The 19,306-nt window shown below is 37.8% G+C and overlaps 2 protein-coding genes across 2 annotated transcripts in view; both read right to left on the bottom strand.

Annotated features, from left to right (window-relative positions):
• Nucleotides 1-136: 136 nt before the first annotated feature.
• On the bottom strand, nt 137-9,979 carry LOC133999747 (sarcoplasmic reticulum histidine-rich calcium-binding protein). Its single transcript, XM_062439043.1, has 6 exons — nt 9,202-9,979; nt 4,058-4,452; nt 3,621-3,689; nt 873-924; nt 515-551; nt 137-431 (listed from the first exon to the last, which is right to left on the bottom strand). Exons 1-6 carry the CDS (start codon nt 9,605-9,607, stop codon nt 392-394), a joined length of 999 nt encoding a protein of 332 aa, XP_062295027.1. The 5' UTR covers nt 9,608-9,979; the 3' UTR covers nt 137-391.
• A 5,222-nt stretch (nt 9,980-15,201) lies between these two features.
• Nucleotides 15,202-19,306, bottom strand: part of trpm4a (transient receptor potential cation channel, subfamily M, member 4a) — a 35,300-nt gene continuing 31,195 nt past the window's right edge. Inside the window, exons 25-28 of the mRNA XM_062439376.1 lie at nt 18,804-18,936; nt 18,006-18,078; nt 16,327-16,420; nt 15,202-16,206 (exon numbers count right to left, since the gene is read on the bottom strand). Coding sequence (XP_062295360.1) covers nt 16,181-16,206; nt 16,327-16,420; nt 18,006-18,078; nt 18,804-18,936 — 326 coding nt within the window. The 3' untranslated portion in view covers nt 15,202-16,180. The remainder of the gene's footprint in view (nt 16,207-16,326; nt 16,421-18,005; nt 18,079-18,803; nt 18,937-19,306) is intronic.

Below are 19,306 nucleotides of genomic sequence, written 5' to 3'. Positions count from 1 at the left end.
TCAACATGTTGGTGAAAAGAAGAATACATTATGCAGAAAATATGTATTTCATGTTCAGTGTATTGTCTCTCATGCCTGGCTTTGACTCTGAACAGAGAACCTCATATTCTTAGTGTAGCGAGCATAAATCAATCAGTGAAAATTTCCCCTCTTTTTATTTAACACCACTTGGTGTTTGAATAGCACAAATATGATTTCAAATGTATCATTTTCCTTAAAAGTACGACTTAGATTTGTTGTTTAACAACAGTACACAAATATATTAAGTTATTCTGTTAACAATTTCTATTCAGTCATCATGTTCAAAAGGAAAAAGACAAAAATACCAATGAAAATCAGAGGTTAAGATGAAACATTAGATTGGCCACATGGTGGCAACATTTGGTTATGTTCAGTTGTCATCTTCATCTTCAAAGATATCAGCTACAGTCCTGCGGATGGACAGACAAACACAGGTTACAGACTGTGCTTCATAAACTTGAACAGGTTACAGTTCAGTGGAAATATGACCTACTTGTAGATTGATCCAGTCACTTCATCAAGAAAACCTCCTGAAGAAAAGAGACACAGTAGAGTTTATGTTAACAAACAGTGTTGCCTTACAGTTTTGTCATATAACACTCCACTGTAGAAATATATTCATAATTACATAATTGAAAGGATCAAGTATTGAAAATGTTGGCAGGACATTAGTTTGTTGTTCATTTATACACACTACATAGCAAGATTTGGTGCACTCTGCTGCTCCAGTCAGGACTCACAAGTTGAAAGCTTCTCTATGTATAACATGAGTGACCAGTTAAAATGTCAAGAGAGAAAAGAAATACTGTGAGGTTTGTTTTTCTCACTGTAGCAGCTCTTCATTTACTCACCAGGCTTGCAAAGGGTGTGGCAAGCAGGACACACATGGCAGAAATTGCACATCTGTAAAGAAGACAGAACCCAGACCAGTAATGAATACAGAGGAGAGTTATTCATGTAAGAGTCAGTGTAGCACAAGGAGCCACATCCAGAATATCTGTTCCCAACCTGTTTACTGCACACTGTGAAACTACACTGCCATATACGTAGGTTATATATAGGCCATATAGGTTACATGTGTCTATGCTCATACTGTATGTTAGATGTATTGAAGCCCATTCATATCAGGATGATGATGTCAGCTTTACTAAGAATAAATCAAGACTTTCCCACTTGAATTACTTTTTTGAAAATAGAAAGCCAAATTATTGACCTAACTATGACTTAGGGTCAATTTTCCCTCAGTATCTTAACCCCTCCCTTTGTCTTATTATTATTATTGTCTCTAACTTTTTTTTTGCTAACGGTCATGGGCTTCCTCGTGAATGAGAATATATGACTATGTAAATGTGAATGATTAAGAAAGGATGATATGCACCATAGGCAGACAAAATGGCCTGGAAAGAGAACAGTTTGAATATTTAGGTCATCTGTATCTAAATGTTACCATATGTTGGGAGCCCAGGCTGCTTTGGCTATAACTTTGGTTTAACATAAATGGCACTGTGTCTGAACAGAGTGCTGCTTACTGCTGTTTAGTCATTCAGGGAATATTTTTCCTCGCCACGTGCTGATTAAAACTAGTCAGCTGGCTTAGATTTTACATTGTAAGACTTCCATGTGTGACATCAAACCAAATGACTCACAGGACTGAAAGCCTTGCGGCTGCTTAGACACCACAGAAAACAAGCAATTTTCATGGCTATAGCAATATCCAAATTGACATTTTAGCAAATAGTGCGAACAGGATCACAGAGGTCAACTAAAGGTCACAGAGGTCAACCAAAATGTGTACCATCCACCTCTTATGTTCAGGAATATTCACAGCAGATGTCAAGTCAAACAGACATTAGATTTGGAGATAGCTTATCATGGCACTGGAGCTGGTGAATCTGACAGAGCGACTAGAGGAAAAGTCATTATGCCTCGTCCACTGGGACTAAAAATATCTAAGCAGCAAATTACATGATCATTAGTGTTGGACAGACTGACTGATGGACAAAATAACCCAATATCCATCACCATACTGCAGCATGACAGAGTTTCACTTAAGTTTTTAGGTATTTACATTAATCAGATGAAAAGTGAAAGATAGCAAATGGTTATATTTTCTTTTTATCATTTTGAACCTTCTTTTTGTGTTATCAGTTTATTCTGTGATATAAGATGTATTTGTATGGGTTTTTTTTGTTCCCTGGGTTTTAAGAAGCCAAAAGTCAAAAGGCCCCAAACATACTCATGGTTCTGGGAGTTTGTACTACTGTTAACATACTGCTGTGTAGCAGATGATGGTGAACATGGTAAACATGTTCACCATCTTAGTTGTTTGCGTGTTAGCCTGAAAACATTTGCTAATTAGCACAACACACAACGTTTTACAAAGTCCGATAAGTTCAGCAGGTATTCAACGTATTCAACTCAATCATATTTATTATTTTATACATTTTGACCTGAGATGGTGCTAGATGAAATCAGGATCATTTGATTATTTGAATCAAAAATGTCAACCTGCAGGTGGTGTGATAGGAAAGGTCTGAGTTTTACACAAGTCACTGATCAAAGAGTGGGTCAGGTGAACAGAGAGAATTACACCCTGAGTGTGATGATACAGACAAATGTAAATAGGTCATCTATGGGTCATAAAGAATCATCCTCTGGAGACTATGAACACAATGCTCATATGAAAGAGATTCTGAAAAGTGCATAGTGGTTCTGATATCCTGCCACACAGGTGACACCAAACTTTTACTTTACTTTTTAGTGATGATGGCAAATAAAATAATAGTCATTTACATCTATACTTTAATTTAGCAGTCATTTTGACCTGATTATGGTTTATTCCTACACTCATGGAGCACTTAATTAGAAACATATGCAACAAAATATTAAACTAGGTGTATTCATATATTCATTGATATACTGATTAATTGTATTCCTTTTGAACAAAAACAGCAATCATCAAATTAGGCTCATATTTAGAATCACACATGTGTGATGTATATTGAGTGTGCCACAGGCAGACACACATCACTCTAACCCTCACATACTGTTCATATTCTAACCCATCATAGTATTTCCTCACATAATTAGTCTCTATACCAAACTTATGAAGCACAAATCATTCATAAAGACCTCATCAGTTACAGATAAACATGATTTATCTTTAATGCTTCCAGAGAGCATTATTTTTTTTGTTTTTATGATTTAAGAAAAACTATATTTAAAAAAACACTATTATGGTCCAATGTGACATAAAACAGGAGAACAAAACTATTTCATATTATATTAGATGTGAAGAATGAATATTTTTGAATCTTTTGATAAATATGGGTCAACACGCTACAAAAATGATTTTAAAAAGTTGAAATATTTCTATCTTTGTATGTTCTGGGTCACATTAGGGGAAGTCATCACATTTCAGGTTTTTAAAAAAAAAAGTATTTTTACAGCTCTCAGATGTAAAAACCCTGAACAGTATGTAAGGGTTAATATGTACATGTATCAAAAAACCTAGCTGATTAAGATTCTCTTTTACTTTGGAGCTAGATGAGAGAATGTGCTGACCAATGTTAATGTGACTTAATTGTGTATTTTCTCACCTCGCACTCATCACAGTGTTCAGACTTGTCTCCTTCTTCACAAGGACATTTATCACAGCTGTCACAATGCTGAAAGGAGAGGACAGAGTCAGAAAGGGTTATATATAACAGAACCTACAGAGCCTTACAGAGGGCATGCAGGATTGTGTGGATGTGATTGTGTATTAGTACTAGTTCAGTACTTAGAAATCCCAGCTCTTTAACTGTTAGCAGTCGGTTTGCATTGTTACAAATGTTAAAGTTTGTGTTAGATTTGATGCAGAGAATTTTGTGAATGTCTCTGGTTTCCTGACTGCAGCCTCTTGAGCTGTGATGACTACATTTAGTTTCTTTAATTGAGAAACATTATTGGACTTATTATTGAAAGGATTTCTATGATTTATGTCTCCAACACTGGTAATATGAACATTTATGCGTTATTTAAAAATCAGACATACCTCACAGAATTCACAATATGAGCACAGAGAGCCCTTGTGATAATCGTCATGATCGTGGTCATGGTGGTGGCCATGGTGGTGGTCATCATCGTCATCATCGTGGTCATGATCGTGGTCATGATCGTGGTCATGGTGGTGGCCATGGTGGTGATCATCATCGTCATCATCGTCATCATCATCGTCATCATCATGGTCATGATCGTGGTCATGGTGGTGGCCATGGTGGTGGTCATCATCGTCATCATCGTCATCATTGTGGTCATGATCGTGGTCATGGTGGTGGCCATGGTGGTGGTCATCGTCATCGTCATCATCGTCGTCATCGTCATCATCGTCGTCATGATGATGATGATGATGATGATGGTGATCGTCGTCGTCATCATCATCATCATCATCTGCACATAATATAGATCATAACTATAACTTTTAAAATAAAGTACTTCAACAGACATTCAATATTGATACATCTAAATACATGCATACGATCATTTATAATGTAAACATAAATTGACATGAAGTATTTGGAATGTTGGTTAAAGGTCAAAATCATTTTGGAGTAACTTAAAATTGAGACTACACTTATGAAAAATAAATGAAGTCTATATGAAGCCAGATTATAATAAATGTAGACTCTTTATTTGGGCTCCACAGGATTGTGATTTCTGAGACAGGAAATATGAAGGATTACATATTTCAGCAACTTTCAGCAAATTGCATGTTCACCTACAACACTACAGAGAAATTAAGTTTAAGTAATACTAATCTTTGCTAGGATAATGATGAAATACCTACAATTAAGTGTATATTTAAAAGAAAGAAAGAAGTTATTCTCAAACGAAACATGGAAAAAAATATTATTATTATTATTATTGTTAAATTATTATTAAAGAGAAATGCCTGAATTATAAAATAAAGTCAGGAGTCTGAAAAGTCCAAACTCTCAGAATAAAGTCTGCATTCAGAGATTAAACTCAAAATCATAATTATTTTCTGACAATTACTTTATATCTTGACTACACTGAAAATGTAATACATTGTAATACAAGAAATCTTCTAACAAATGCATGTATGTAACTTTGTTGTTTGACACAGTCAGAGGTCATAGCACAGACACTGTGCAGTGTGCTCTGGATGCAGAGAAATGACTCCACCCCAATGTACAACCTGAGAAGAGCCATCAAACAGAGGTGGGCCAACACACAAACGACAAGTTGCTGAGTTTGGCTTGAGGAGGTCATTTGGAATACATTTTCAGTTCAAGTTCATATTTAAACCAAACTCATTGAGACCAGCAGTGGTGACAGATGTAATCAGATCACTTACTTTAGTGAAAGGAGCAATAGCACAATGCAGATATACTTAATTACAAGGAAAAGTCCTGCAAAGTACTGAAAATATTATCAACAAATAAATATATAAAATCAAAGTAAAGGGACTCATTTAGCAGCACAATGGTGCCTGTGGATGTAATATTATTTTGATGTTACATGTGGTAACTATTGTAAATACTGCTGGGTGGTTAAGTATCTTGCTAATTTCTAATTTGCTAATTTCAGGCCGATCTCCAAACTGCCTTTTCTTTCAAAAACCCCTGAGAAGATAGTGCACAGTCAATTAATGGCCTTGCTGGAAGAGCATAATATTGAGGTTTTCCAATCCGGTTTTAAAACCCTGTACAGCACTGAATCAGCTCTTATGAGAGTTTTTAATGATATCTTTTTAGCTACTGACTCCGGTGACTGTGTTATCCTTCTGCTTTTAGCTTTAACTGCTGCATTTGACTCTGTGGACCATGAAATATTGATCTCTCATTTGGGGCAGTGGGTGGGCATCAGGGGCAAAGCACTGGAGTGGTTCAGGTCGTACTTGGCTGATCGAACTTTCTGTGTCAGCCTTGGTGACTCTGTATCCTCCTCTGCTCTTATCTCATGTGGGGTCCCACAGGGCTCAGTTCTTGGCCCTCTCCTCTTCTCTCTCTATTTGCTCCCGCTTGGTTCCATACTTAGGAAGCATGACATTTCATTCCACTGTTTTGCAGAGGACAGTCAGATTTATGTGTCTCTTAAAAAGAATGATGCATACTCTGTCAGACTGTTACTCAAGTGTCTTGACGACATAAAGGACCAGTATATCAAACCAACCATCATAAACCTAGGGGTTAAAGTGGACTCTGAGCTTAAGCTTGACAGTCAGATCAGGGCTGTTGTTATATCGAGTTTTTTTCAATTGAGGCAACTGGCTAAAATAAAGCCAATTCTTTCAAGGCAGTGCTTTGACAGTAATCCAGCCGAGGGGTGACAAAGGTGAGGATTACTGTCTCAAAGTGCTGCCTTGAAAGACTGCACTGTATGTGGGGGTTAGTGGACCTCCATCGCCCGTCTCCAGGTGGTAAAAAATTCTGCTGCACGTCTTTTAACTGGCACACTTAAACATGACCACATTTCCCCGATTTTGACCTCACTCCACTCGTTGCCCATATAATTTAGGATCCATTTTAAAATTATTTCATTTGCTTTTAAATCTCTCAATGGTCTTGCCCCGCCCTACCTCTCTTAGCTTCTACACCCTTATACACCCACCCGCTCCCTCAGGTCAGCTGATCAGCTGCTCCTGAGTGTGCCTAAGTGGAAGCTCAGAGGGGACCGTGCCTTTGCTGTTGAGGCATCAGCACATTAAACAGGCCTCTTCTCTGTCTGTTTTTAAATCTCTTCTTAAAACCCAATCTCTTCTCCTTGGCCTTTGACACCTAGTTACACGTCAACTTTATTTATTTTATTTTATTTTATTTCATTGCTCTTATTGCGTGGCTATTCATTATTACTCATGTTTTATGTCTTTTAATTTATTTTCGTATTTTATATGTAATCTTAAGCCTCATGTCAGCTGTTATGTCTTTTATGATGTCTTTTATTTATTCTTCTTTACAGCACTTTGATCCACTGTAGTTGTTTTAAAGTGCTTAACAAATAAAGTTGGATTGGATTGGAAATATATATGTCAGTGTGTCACCTTTTATAAAAACTGACAATATGATATATCAGGTATTCATTTGTAAAGTAAGTGAATACAGTAAGGGAGACTGGAGCAGTTGTGGCTCAAGAGGTAGAGCAGGTCGTCCACAAGACCACCAATCAGAAGGTTGGTGGTTTGAGCCCCGACTGCTCCGGTCTGTTGAAGTGAAGTGTCGTTGGAAAAAAGATACTGAACCCCAAATTTGCGTGTGTGTGTGTGTGAGTGTTTAAATGGGTGAGTGAGCATTAGAAACACTGAACAGATACTCACAGGTTTCAAATGTCTGACACTCAGCATTCGGGTCCTCATGCAGGTAATATGACCAAACACATTTAATACAATTAATAATAGCGTTCTGTGCATTCTTATAGTTCTAATTCAAAACTTCTGTCTTTGGTAACAGATTCTCATTTATGCAGTTTATGATCATTTGATTTATTAAATGAATAAAAGTTGGGTTAAAGACACATGGACAGTGGTAATTGTCAAATTTTCACATGTTCACAGTCAACACAAAGATCACATTTCTGTCAAACAAGAAGAAAAAAAAAAGACAATCATTTCATCTCTTGACAATTTGATATTTGACAGAACTCTAACTCATATACTTCCTCTATATAAAGAGATGTTTCTCTCTTTTCCCAAACACTCTCTCCCTGAAGGTCTGAAAAATACCTAGCAAATCCACTGTTGTAACATTTCATAATAAATGAGTTATACATCTGTTCAGCTTAGTTTCAAAAATCACTCAAATATTAGTTTTTAATTATCAAAGTGCCAAATGAGCATCAAAAAGTAAGTAAAATTGCATAAAACTCTTAACAAATGTTCATCATTAAAGTAAACTACTGAAATGTGCATCAAAAGTTATAAATGGTTTGGATGGTTTGGAACATCAGCATGAAAAGAAGTGTGATTATTACACTGTTTGGATTATTATTATTACACTGTACATTGAAAGTTATTCTATTATCTAATTTGTGTTCTGCAATTGTACAAGTGCACATTTCAGACTATATTCTCTTCATGACATGCTTCTATAATAGACAGTGGCATAAATGCTCCACAGAGAAAGAAAGAGATTGAGAGATATGGAGAAAGAGAGAAACTTTACCTCTGTTGGTACTCTAAGCTTATAAATGAATTCATTTAGGTAGTGGCCCTCCTGCACCTCCCCTCGCGCTTTAGTCTCCCCTCTGTCTGTTTATCTAGCACCCTGATCCCCCACCATACCCCAATATCACTGTCTCTCTTTCTTTCTCTGTAGGTTCACATAAAGACACAAATGCAGGTCAGTCTGATTCAAAACAAATGAGAAAGGAAGATCCTAATAGAGGAACAATTCTTTCAAAGGAAACACAAATCAAAAGATCTCAGACTAGTGACCCCAATGACTGACTTCCAAGTCAGGCTTGGTTTGTGTGAAACTGTTTTTCTGTTCTTTCTCTCTCTCAAATCAATGCTTCTGCAGTCCCCAAGTTCATATTTAGTGTACTGTACGAAGGACTTCGGACAGTCGGACTTCAGATGCGCCAGTTCAATTTCCCCAGAGTGCTCATAACTCTAGTTAAGCAGGGAAAAGAACACAGTGTCAGAGACAGCAAGGGAAATAGACAGCTGAAAAGGGGGTGGAGGAGGGAATTTGATTACCTATGAGTTCTGGGACATTAAAGTAAGAACTGACAAAGAGATGATGAGGTTGTAAGGATGTCAACGAGTGGGGACTAGCTAATGTTTGGCTTAGCTCATCCCCTTTCGTACACTGTCCAGTAATGCTTGTATCTAATACGCATCGCAAACTGTCAAAGCATCAGCCATCACTTTCACTTCAACATCACTGCATCAGAACTGTCTGCTTTGTTTCCTGAGTTTCCTGTTTTGGTGCTTAAAACAACCAATCACAAGACAATCTGGAACAAAAGGCATACTGTCACTCAAATTCAAAAGTGAGTGACCTCTGATGCTCAGACAGTACACAGTCTACAGTGTGCCTCATGTGCAGATGTCTGCATACATGCTAACACAGAAAGACACAAATTGAACGTATACACCAGAAACAACATACAATAAACAATGAATACTAAAAACTAGTAGTAATAAACAAAAACTACTGCACATTTAGAGTGACTGACCTTCATGATCATCATCATCATCATCGTCGTCATCATCATCATCGCCGTCGTCATCGTCATCATCATCATCGTCGTCATCATCGTCGTCATCATCGTCGTCGTCATCATCGTCGTCGTCGTCGTCATCATCATCGTCGTCATCATCATCATCATCGTCGTCATCATCATCGTCGTCGTCATCATCATCATCGTCGTCATCATCATCATCGTCGTCGTCATCGTCGTCGTCATCGCTGTCGTCATCATCATCGTCATCATCATCATCTTCATCATCATGATCAGCCATCAGGCCTTGCTCGGAGCGGAATGGCAGATCCTGTGCCTTGGCACTGGGAGCCAGTGGGGTGTGGAAGGAGCAGAGCAGCGCCAGCAGCAGCGCAAGAATAAAACTTCTCAACGATGCCATGTTTACAGCCAAGACTGGGCCAATAAGTGAGGAATTACCCTGGAATCACTGCAGAAGTCCAGCACTGCAGCCTATTTTCCCAACACGAACACCCTCACAAATTCAAACCCACACACACGTGCCCACACACACTACAATAAGGAATGGACACCAATTATGATGGTATCCAGTAAGAAAAGGTCCAGTGTAAAGTATATATTCCAAGCTGAGATCCAAACACTTGTTCCAAACTCCTCGCAAAAAATGATCCTTGGAAAAGCAGGTGTCCTTGCTTTGAATCTGGGACCACAACAGGGTGTCTTTTATATCCAGCACTTGTGTGACAGGAGAGCAGTCAGTAACTGGTCAACTGAGACACAGAGAGGGCTACTGTGAGAGCGTCAGAAAAAGAGTGAGACCCACCTATGTGGTAAGCCGATAAGAAGTGGGGCAGTCAGATTGACTGACAGGGGCAAATGCTGGTGGGCAGGTCTGCACTATCCATAAGTTAAGTTACTCAGAGAAGAGGGGAGTGATTAGAGGGGGTATAAGGAGAGAATGGAGTATACTTGCTTTTCCATCATCATCAAATGTTTAAACTTAAATTAGAACAAATGTTTAAGCTTAACTTCGGAGAGGACCAAGGCACAAATGGGCCCAGTGAATGCTGACCATATATTGTGAGATAGAAGAGGGGGATGATTTGGTAAAGGACATTGGGCATATATTTATTCACAATAAAAACTGATAATTTATTACAACATCTTCCTTTTGTAGTAGGTGTTTGAACATGTTTGCCCCACTAGCAGCAGTGCCTCTGGAGGGTGATGTCATCTCAATAAGAACTGGCCACTCTCTGCCAACTTTACACACAAGATATCCAACTCTTTACCACAGGTAGGACACTGATATCTGATGATTCTGTATACCCTTGGATTATGTTCAATAACAAAGGTTTTAAAGGTTTAAGATGAGTTTTTTTTATTTTTATTTCAACATGTACATACAGGGCAAATACAGTATTATTAAGATTAGGGAAAGATAATGACTATAGTCAATATACTGTGATTAAGGTATAATTAATGTTAGACAACTTAAACATTAAAAAAGGAACATAAAGTATCCTTCTATGTGGATGATCATTTGCTTTTTATATCAAACCTGGATACCTCCTAGCCGTGTTGCTTTTATTGGTCAGCCAATTCAGGATAGAAACTAAATGCTATGCTATATGCAAACTTTCATTCCTCAATCTTTTTTTGACACCCTAGACTTAGTTGACATAAAATCCATCTTCAAAAATCTAAAAGCTTTTATTACAGGATGGCTAATATATGTTGTTTTACATTTTGGTCACATTTTCATAACTAAGCTGACTGTTCATCATGGGCAGCGATGGTGTTGAATTCTGTTAAAGACTCCATTTCAGCAATGCTGGGATTTTCATTCAAATTCTATTGATAATCCTATTATCAGGCACACCATGAGAATATGGGCTCAGTTCAGATAACACGTTGGTTTCTATGGTTTCTCATGTCCTATTTTATCAAACGATCTCTTTTAACCTTCTTTATACATTCCACAATTTCAAGAATGGTACAGAATGGGCATCAATCACTTAAAATACCCTTTACACCAATCAAACCAAGGTCTGATATCTGTTATCTACACCAAACTGGCTGGTATGAGACGTGCCCCCTTAACAAAACTGCCTGGGAGCAGGACTTTTGACTGTCAGATGATGACAGAATTAAGTTTTCAAGCTGATTAATTCAACATCCCTCTCTGTTGGTCACTGTCTGATACAATTTTAATACATATATCACAACCATAAATACCTATATGAAAAGGTACTCCCCACCTTGCTACACAATGGATAGCCAACTTCCTGCATTGACATTTTGGTATTGGATATCAATGGTGCCCTGCACAATTGTCCCAGTAATTCCTAGAGAGACTAGCCTGAGGTATCTTATGATCGAATGGGCTGATTGCCATGACATGTGCTGAGCACATTCAGGGTCCTATGGGGATAAATCCTTGACCCCATGACCTTTTGCCTCCCTCAGACAATTTTTGTTCTAATAATAGCTAAATCATCTTCATATTGGTGGTGTACTGAAGATTGCATGTATAGGTCACCAGCAAGGACTCAGACTATTGCTCATCATATTAATTATTCTGAGCTACCATTTACAAAATATGTTTTTTACAGATTCATCATGCTGATGCCGGAGCATATGCAGTATAGGACAAGGCCAGACACTGATCTCTAACACATCTACTTGTCTGTCCCTCCCCCTACATGCTGCCCCCAAAATAGATAGATTTTCTGCAGGGAGGAGTTGACAACCACTCTATTTAAAACCAAACACCGTCAGAGTCAGTGTAATGTGAGCCTCCCTGGCTCTGTCAATGTAGAACCAGCACAGAATCCAACACCCGCTGTCAATTTTCACCTACAAATGCATGAAGAGAGAGGTGAATGACAGGAACCTCTGAAACCCCTCCCAAACCAAACTTCACCAAAGTCAATAAATACATGAACTGTACTTGTTTCTGCACACTGCTGTGATGCCTCCAATAGTGTTCTCACCCAATTTTGTACAAATGCTAGAGAAAACACTGGATGATACTATCATAATGCAACTTTATTTCTCACTCATTTAAAAAAAAAAAAAGTAGGTAGAATGATAAATGATGCAACACCAGTTGAATAACCTTTGGATCAATTTTTTCTTCAGTCCGCATTTGATTTTTTGTCAGTCAGGGCAAAGTTTTGGAAATGGTGTTACTGATGTTATTGTAAAAAGCAGTTTCCATTGAATGATACATTTGTATATATTGTAATGGAAAGAGGCATGTAATAGGTATACTTCAGCATTTTTCCTGTAGATCATGTTCAGTCTTAAAAACTCCTCATTCTCTGACAGCAGGTCAGTGTTGAAGTTTAATAACACACATATGACATTCTGAATAACGTAGCTAAGGCAAAAATGGAGTAATTCCATTTTGAATGAGTAGCTTAATCAAAGTCAAATAAAAACAGAGCACTACATGATTGTTCAACCAACAAATCAGTACATTAAACATAGAGGAGACTTGTATTCATTAATATATATATATATCATTACCCTTTACAGTCACTCTTTAAAGCATTAATGCATAATCTCCAGTGTGACAGCATATGTTTGAGAAGAAGTTGCTATTGATGTTTCTAATGGTGACAGACTAGTGGTAGTGACAAACAGCTGAGTTGGAAAGAGCAAAGGACAGAATGAGAGAGGAGATCAGATCGAGATGAAGACTGCAAACTGGCTGAAAGTGGAGATGAGCTTAGACATGCCAAAGACATTTCTTCACTCTTAGTTTGGACCACTGACTCTGCCTGCATTGACCCACTTGACCCTTTTAGTCAACTATTACCACCATGCAATTCTTCCTCTGCATACAGATCATACACGTCAATTATCAGCAGTTTGGATTTATAGCTGACACTTTGTTCCATTATTTTCCTGTCAGCTTTAGTTTGGGCAGAAATTGCCATCTGACTAAAGACCCAGGACCTCATTTAGCTCTGACATGTCTGAGTCAAAAGGAAAACCTTAGAGAATAGGTGTCATTTAAGGTGTTGGACGGGGTGTTATGAGGTGAAGAGATGACAGCAAGCAAACTGCATAGGCCCATTCATCAGGCAGATCCAATATTCCCCAGCAGGATTCATTTGCTTCCCTGAATCTGACCCGGCCCAAGCTCTTTCCATGTAAGGACCGTCTAAAGTGGGAAATCACTTTCAAGGATACAGTTACCTCAGGGAACTGAGTTGTGTGTGTGTGTGTGTGTGTGTGTGTGTGTGTGTGTGTGTGTGTGTGTGTGTGTGTGTTTTCGTTACCTCATTGGGACCTTTTCCAGTATAAACACCGACCTCACGTTGACCAGTAGCCCTTATGAGGACCAAAGCTGGTCCTAATGAGGCAACAACATCATTTCTGAGATCCTGTTTAAAAGTTAGGGTTAGGGTTTGGATTAGGTTGTCAACAATGAATAGAAGTCAATGCAATGTTGTTACAGGGATGGGTGTGTGTGTGTGTGTGTGTGTGTGTGTGTGTGTGTGTGTGTGTGTGTGTGTGTGTGTGTGTGTGTGTGTGTGTGTGTGTGTGTGTGTGTGTGTGTTTGTGTGTGAATAGACTGAAAACTGAATTTGTTTCTAAAGCATTTATACAGACAGTGACAGACATTTCATAAACCCTATGAACCCTAACCCTAACCCTAACCCTAACCCTAACCCTAACCCATAATATTACATATCTGGTCTGTAAGTGTATTAAAAAGGTCTGAAATGATTAATGATGTCATTGAAGATACCATAAAAGCTGAGATATCTCATTGCAGAAGTTTAAAACAGTATTTGGCATTTAAGCCTGAGCTAATAGCTGAAGTCTTTGCTGAAATGTGTTATTATGCAGTGGCACTAATGGCAAGATAGTGGCTAATACAACCATAGTGATGTCCTGGCTCCAGACAAAGACAAAAGATTTGCTGCCACCACAGGCCAGAAAAGCAGCAATGTGAGAAGTGAACTACTGGAAGCCAACAAAAACAATGTTTTCAGTTGCTATTAAGTTGCTCTTTGAAGATTTTTACGTCCATAATTAAACATTTTATAAAAGTAGTTTTGCAACAAAATGCAAAGAATCCTAAATTGGGATTGGCTGACTTTCCGCTTTAATTTTGACCCAAATGCTTTGCTTGGGGAAATAAATGTAGATTAGAAATAAAATATTTTCTAGTAGTGACAATATTGCCTTATCTTCTATGTATCTTATCTTATATCCCCTTCCCTAGGGCTGGGTACTGGTACTTGATACCTTTAAGGTATCGACCAAAATAAATCAATACCAAGTAGTATTAAATCGTCTCCCGTCCAAATGATACCTGCAATCGATTTGCTCACAGCCAAGTGTTCTTCGATTAATAAATATTAATAATTTGAAGACTTTCGAAATGCATTTGTGTAAAAATCAAGTCATTTAGATGTGGAGGAGTGGTGGCATTTTATGCAATGTAATGCGTCTATTCACATGATGGGTATAGAATGAAGTACTCAATTGGTATCAGTATAACTTTAAGGGTACTTCATTGGTACTGGTATCATCATTTTTTAAATGAGACCCAGCTCAACCTTTCCCCTTCTGATGATTTCATTGGGTTTCCAACTCTAAGCTCATTGCTGGGACACATATGTCCCCAGGCTTGGTATAGCGGGCTTTAGCAGTTGCTATAAGCAGTCTTGTCATGATCATACAGTATGCACTTCCACTGTACTGTCCCAGCACGGAATAACCATGTCGAACTGTGACAGTGCTGTAAAGCTTAGGAGCTTCCTGCTATATACCTTCTCCACTGTGTTTTTTTACACACTATCCATGCTTTATAAACCATTACTGTACAGCTGCACTGTTGTTCTTAGCTGAAGCTAAACTCCAACACTGTGGTTGGTGCTGTGGGCAAATCAACAGCAAGAACACAACATTGAATTTACTACAAGGTTTTTATAAAACTTACAATTCTACAAATGTACATTGGTATTTGGTGTTCAGTCCACAGTAAAGAATGCATTTTTATCCTAGATCCTGGAAGTGTTTCTAAGAAGCAGGCTGCCCACTCCGCATTCTCATTGATTATTGATTAATTGAACATGAGATATCAATATCATCATACTGCGCACTAAAGCAGGAGGTTCTGGTCAGGAGTGTAATGATAAAAGAATCACATTCTTGTAGTAAAACAGAATGGTCTCACTGTTGTGGTAGATACAAAAAACATCTGTTTATTAAGACTTTATTGCAGTTTGAATAAAACCTGAGGTCACTACAGAGTCTCAATCTTGAAATATATATACAGTACCTGCATAGATTGATTCATTGTGTAACAAAACAGAGGTACATATTGGTCAGAAAAACCCAATATGAAAATGTCAGATGACACATCTAAACACAGAGCTGACATTTTACTATAAAGGGGATACAATGATCTAACTCTGGATATGGTGAAATTTCCTTAAGACTTATCAATAATAAAGCTACATTTATTTATTTTTTGGTCACTTGAAGGCAGCAGAACAATCTGAAAAACACATCTGATATATTATCACATCATGACATTGTAATGGTGAAAACAGTTCTCTTTTTACACTTTGGCATTGATAGTTGTAGTAGTGTCCACCTGATGAATTTAAGTACAACGATCACACTCTTTTGGCACTAGTTTAAACTGCCCAAAGGCCCCAGAAAAATATCTGCTATGATAACCCCAGTGCACCCCAACTTCAGACTTTGGCATCTCCTAGTGGTAGAATAAAAAAGGCACTATGTCAGACAAGAATGAATTTTGACACAACTATAAAAAAACAACATATTTTACACACAAAATATCATTTTCTTCCAATTAAAATATATCTCAAATAACATACTTTCAACTGTAGAACAACAAAGTTAAACAAATGAAATGATTAGTTCAAAGAAGCAAATCGCTCTTTGACACTAGCCCTGAGTAAACTGTGAGTGTGTGTGTGTGATCATGGAGTTCAGGGAGTCATCTTGGAGACAGTGGAGCCAGATCTACAACAAAGGAGAAATATAGAATTGATTCTCCATGAACTACTATCGTCATTTATCATCATACTAATAACTGGATTAGTTGCTTACAAAATGTTCCTCAAGGGGTGAAGGGGACTTTACCTCTGAGGAGTGGAGCGGGGCGGCTGGCCTTTATCACATTACTCTGAGACAGAGCATCCGCCATCCAGGAAAGGGTACTGCAGCAGTACTCCAGCTGAGAGAAAGAGACATACAGACAGAGATGAATGAATAAAAGCAGCCACACCCTACAAACTAGCCATCTATCCAGTCACCCATGTACCAGCAGGGGGTTGGAACCACTGAAACTAACCTTAACCTACCTGTACATAACCAGGAAAACTTCATTTGTAATAAAGAAATAATTCTGGCCAAGATGAGCGGCAATGACTTTGAATTAGTGAACGCCAAGTAATACAACTCAGTATTCAGTATGTTGTTTGTCTCTATGTATACCCTTTCATTGACAAATCAAGTCAGGCTAAACCATCCTTACCTCTAAACTTACGGCTACGAGCTGTTGGAACAGACTGCCTGAGGAACTGAGAGCAGCTGGAAGTGTGGACAAACTCAAAACCTACCTGTTCAGTCTGGCTTTTGATAAAAAAAAACTGAATAGTTTATAGTCTCTCTATTCTATTTTATTGTATTTGTTTTGATTTTTTTAATTTCTTACCTTTTTTGGGTTAGTTTTTGTACTTTTTTTTTTATTATTCTATTATCATTCTATAGTTTTATCTTCTTATTTTCTGTTCTTTTGTCTTTTAATCTCTTTTTAACCTAGTTTTAGTCCAGCTTTTATTAAACATCATCTTTTATTTTACTTTTCTTTTGCCTTTTTAATCTATTTTAACCTATTTTTACTCTAACTTTTAATGAACCCTTTTCTCTTATTCTGTTATTTTACTTATTTATTTAATTGTTTTGCTTATTTACTTATTTTATTTACATTTTAAAATCATTTTTATCATCTTCTCTTGCCTGCACTGGTCTCATTTGTTGTCTTTTAATTAGTTTTTTTATTCCTTTTCTTTATGTTGTCACTTGTTCTGTCTTATTATCAGCTTGTCAATCAACTCACTGTGAAGCATTTTGAACTACTGTAGCCTGTATGAAAGGTGCTATATAAATAAAGTTTGATTGATTGAATGATCCTGGGTTAATATTAGCTTTGTCTTATCTACTCATTAACACATTTCCTGTTCATTAAGCATCAAGGCATATATCATCATCCCAGTGTAGCATGTGAGGAAGGTACACAGTTACACTGCATACAATACCATACAATACCATATGATACCATACAATACCATACAATACCATACAATACCATATGATACCATACAATACCATACAATACCATATGATACCATACAATACCATACAATACCATATGATACCATATGATACCAAACGATACAATAGGATACGATACGATGCAATATAATACGATATAATACAATACCATGTGATATGAAATGATACGATACAATACGATACCATGTGATATGAAATGATACGATACAATACGATACAATATGAAATGATACGATACGATGCAATATGAAACTATATAATACGATATAATACGATGCGATACGATAGGAGTAAGCCAGAGGAAACACCAAAGACTGAGATAAGTTTTTACTAGTGAGAGACACCTCTCACTTAAATACAAGGACCAGTGTGAGGAATTGGTAAAATAACATGATTTTCAGGCCCTGAGGAAGTCGTGGTTTAGGGCCCACTAGATCTTGCATGTGTATTGAGGTATTGCTGACCTGTGTCTCCAGCAGCCGCAACCTTCGATCGTGGTCACGGATCTCAGTCATCTGCTTCAGCACACTGTCCACTCTGCAGGAACACACACACACACACACACACACACACACACACACACACACACACACACACACACACACACACACACACACACACACTTACGTAAGTCACTTACATAGACTTACATGCATTTTCTGTACACTTACCCAAACTCTGACCATAACCACTACTAGCCTAAAACTAGCCACTGACCCAAAAATCAGCTTTTTTTCAAACTGGGGACATTTTTTGTCCCCAATTGCACAAGATGTCTCCAATCAACAGTTGTTAAGTCTTCTTAAGTCTTATGTCAGGTTTGTGTCTCTGATAGTGAACTAACTCAGCTGCAAACCTCAGCTATAGGCAGTCTGAGTTCAGCTCAGTTCAACAAGTTGAAATGGTCACAAACTTCTACTAGTGAAAAACTTAACATGAACGTATATTAGAAGCAAATGTTTTTGATCAGGATCCATCCAAGATACTGCTTGGAGTAAGCAAGACAATTACAGTTTCAAAATGAACTATCTAGTTGGCTAACTATGTAATAGAGAAACATCTGTCAATCCTGAACTATCTTCTTAATTATTGGCCAATATAAGCCCATATACAGTATGTATAATTTAATGCTGATATACTGGCTGGGCTCTGTTTCCCAACATTGCTCTTTGTCATTCAAATTTAATTGCATATTAAATGAATCTCACATATATATGTATTTTAAACTGTATAAAATCACAAAAATAGCAGAAGCAACTTACTTGACAGATGTAGATTTAAGTCGTGCTGTGTCGCTCTCCCTCTTCCGCTTATTCTGAGCTGAGAGGAGGTTTTCTTTCTGGATACTCTCCCATGTGTTGAGGCGGCTGGCTTTTCTGCCCCGCAGCTCTCCAACTGAGGACAAAGGAGATCAGTAAATCCATCAGTCACACAATTTTATTTATATAATATAACAAAAGTAATTACAAGGCACTTTACACATAGAGCAGGTCTAAACTGTACTCTTTAATTTAATTTATAGACCCAACATTCCTACATGAGCAGCACTTGATGACAATAGCAAGGAAAAACTCCCTTTAACAGGAATCAACCTCAGGCAGAGCTGGGCTCTAAGTGGGCGGCCATCTGCCTCGACCGGTTGGGGTTGTGAGAGATAGAGAAAGGGAAAGGGTAAGTAAAGAGGAGAGGGAGAGAGGGAGAAGAGGGAGAGAGGAGAGGGAGGCACAGTGACAAACAATCAAACAAAAGGGGTTTGAATAATGGA

Source organism: Scomber scombrus, chromosome 18, assembly GCF_963691925.1.
Source record: "Scomber scombrus chromosome 18, fScoSco1.1, whole genome shotgun sequence".
NCBI classification, from domain to species: domain Eukaryota; kingdom Metazoa; phylum Chordata; class Actinopteri; order Scombriformes; family Scombridae; genus Scomber; species Scomber scombrus.
This window is presented reverse-complemented; position numbering and strand designations above follow the sequence as displayed.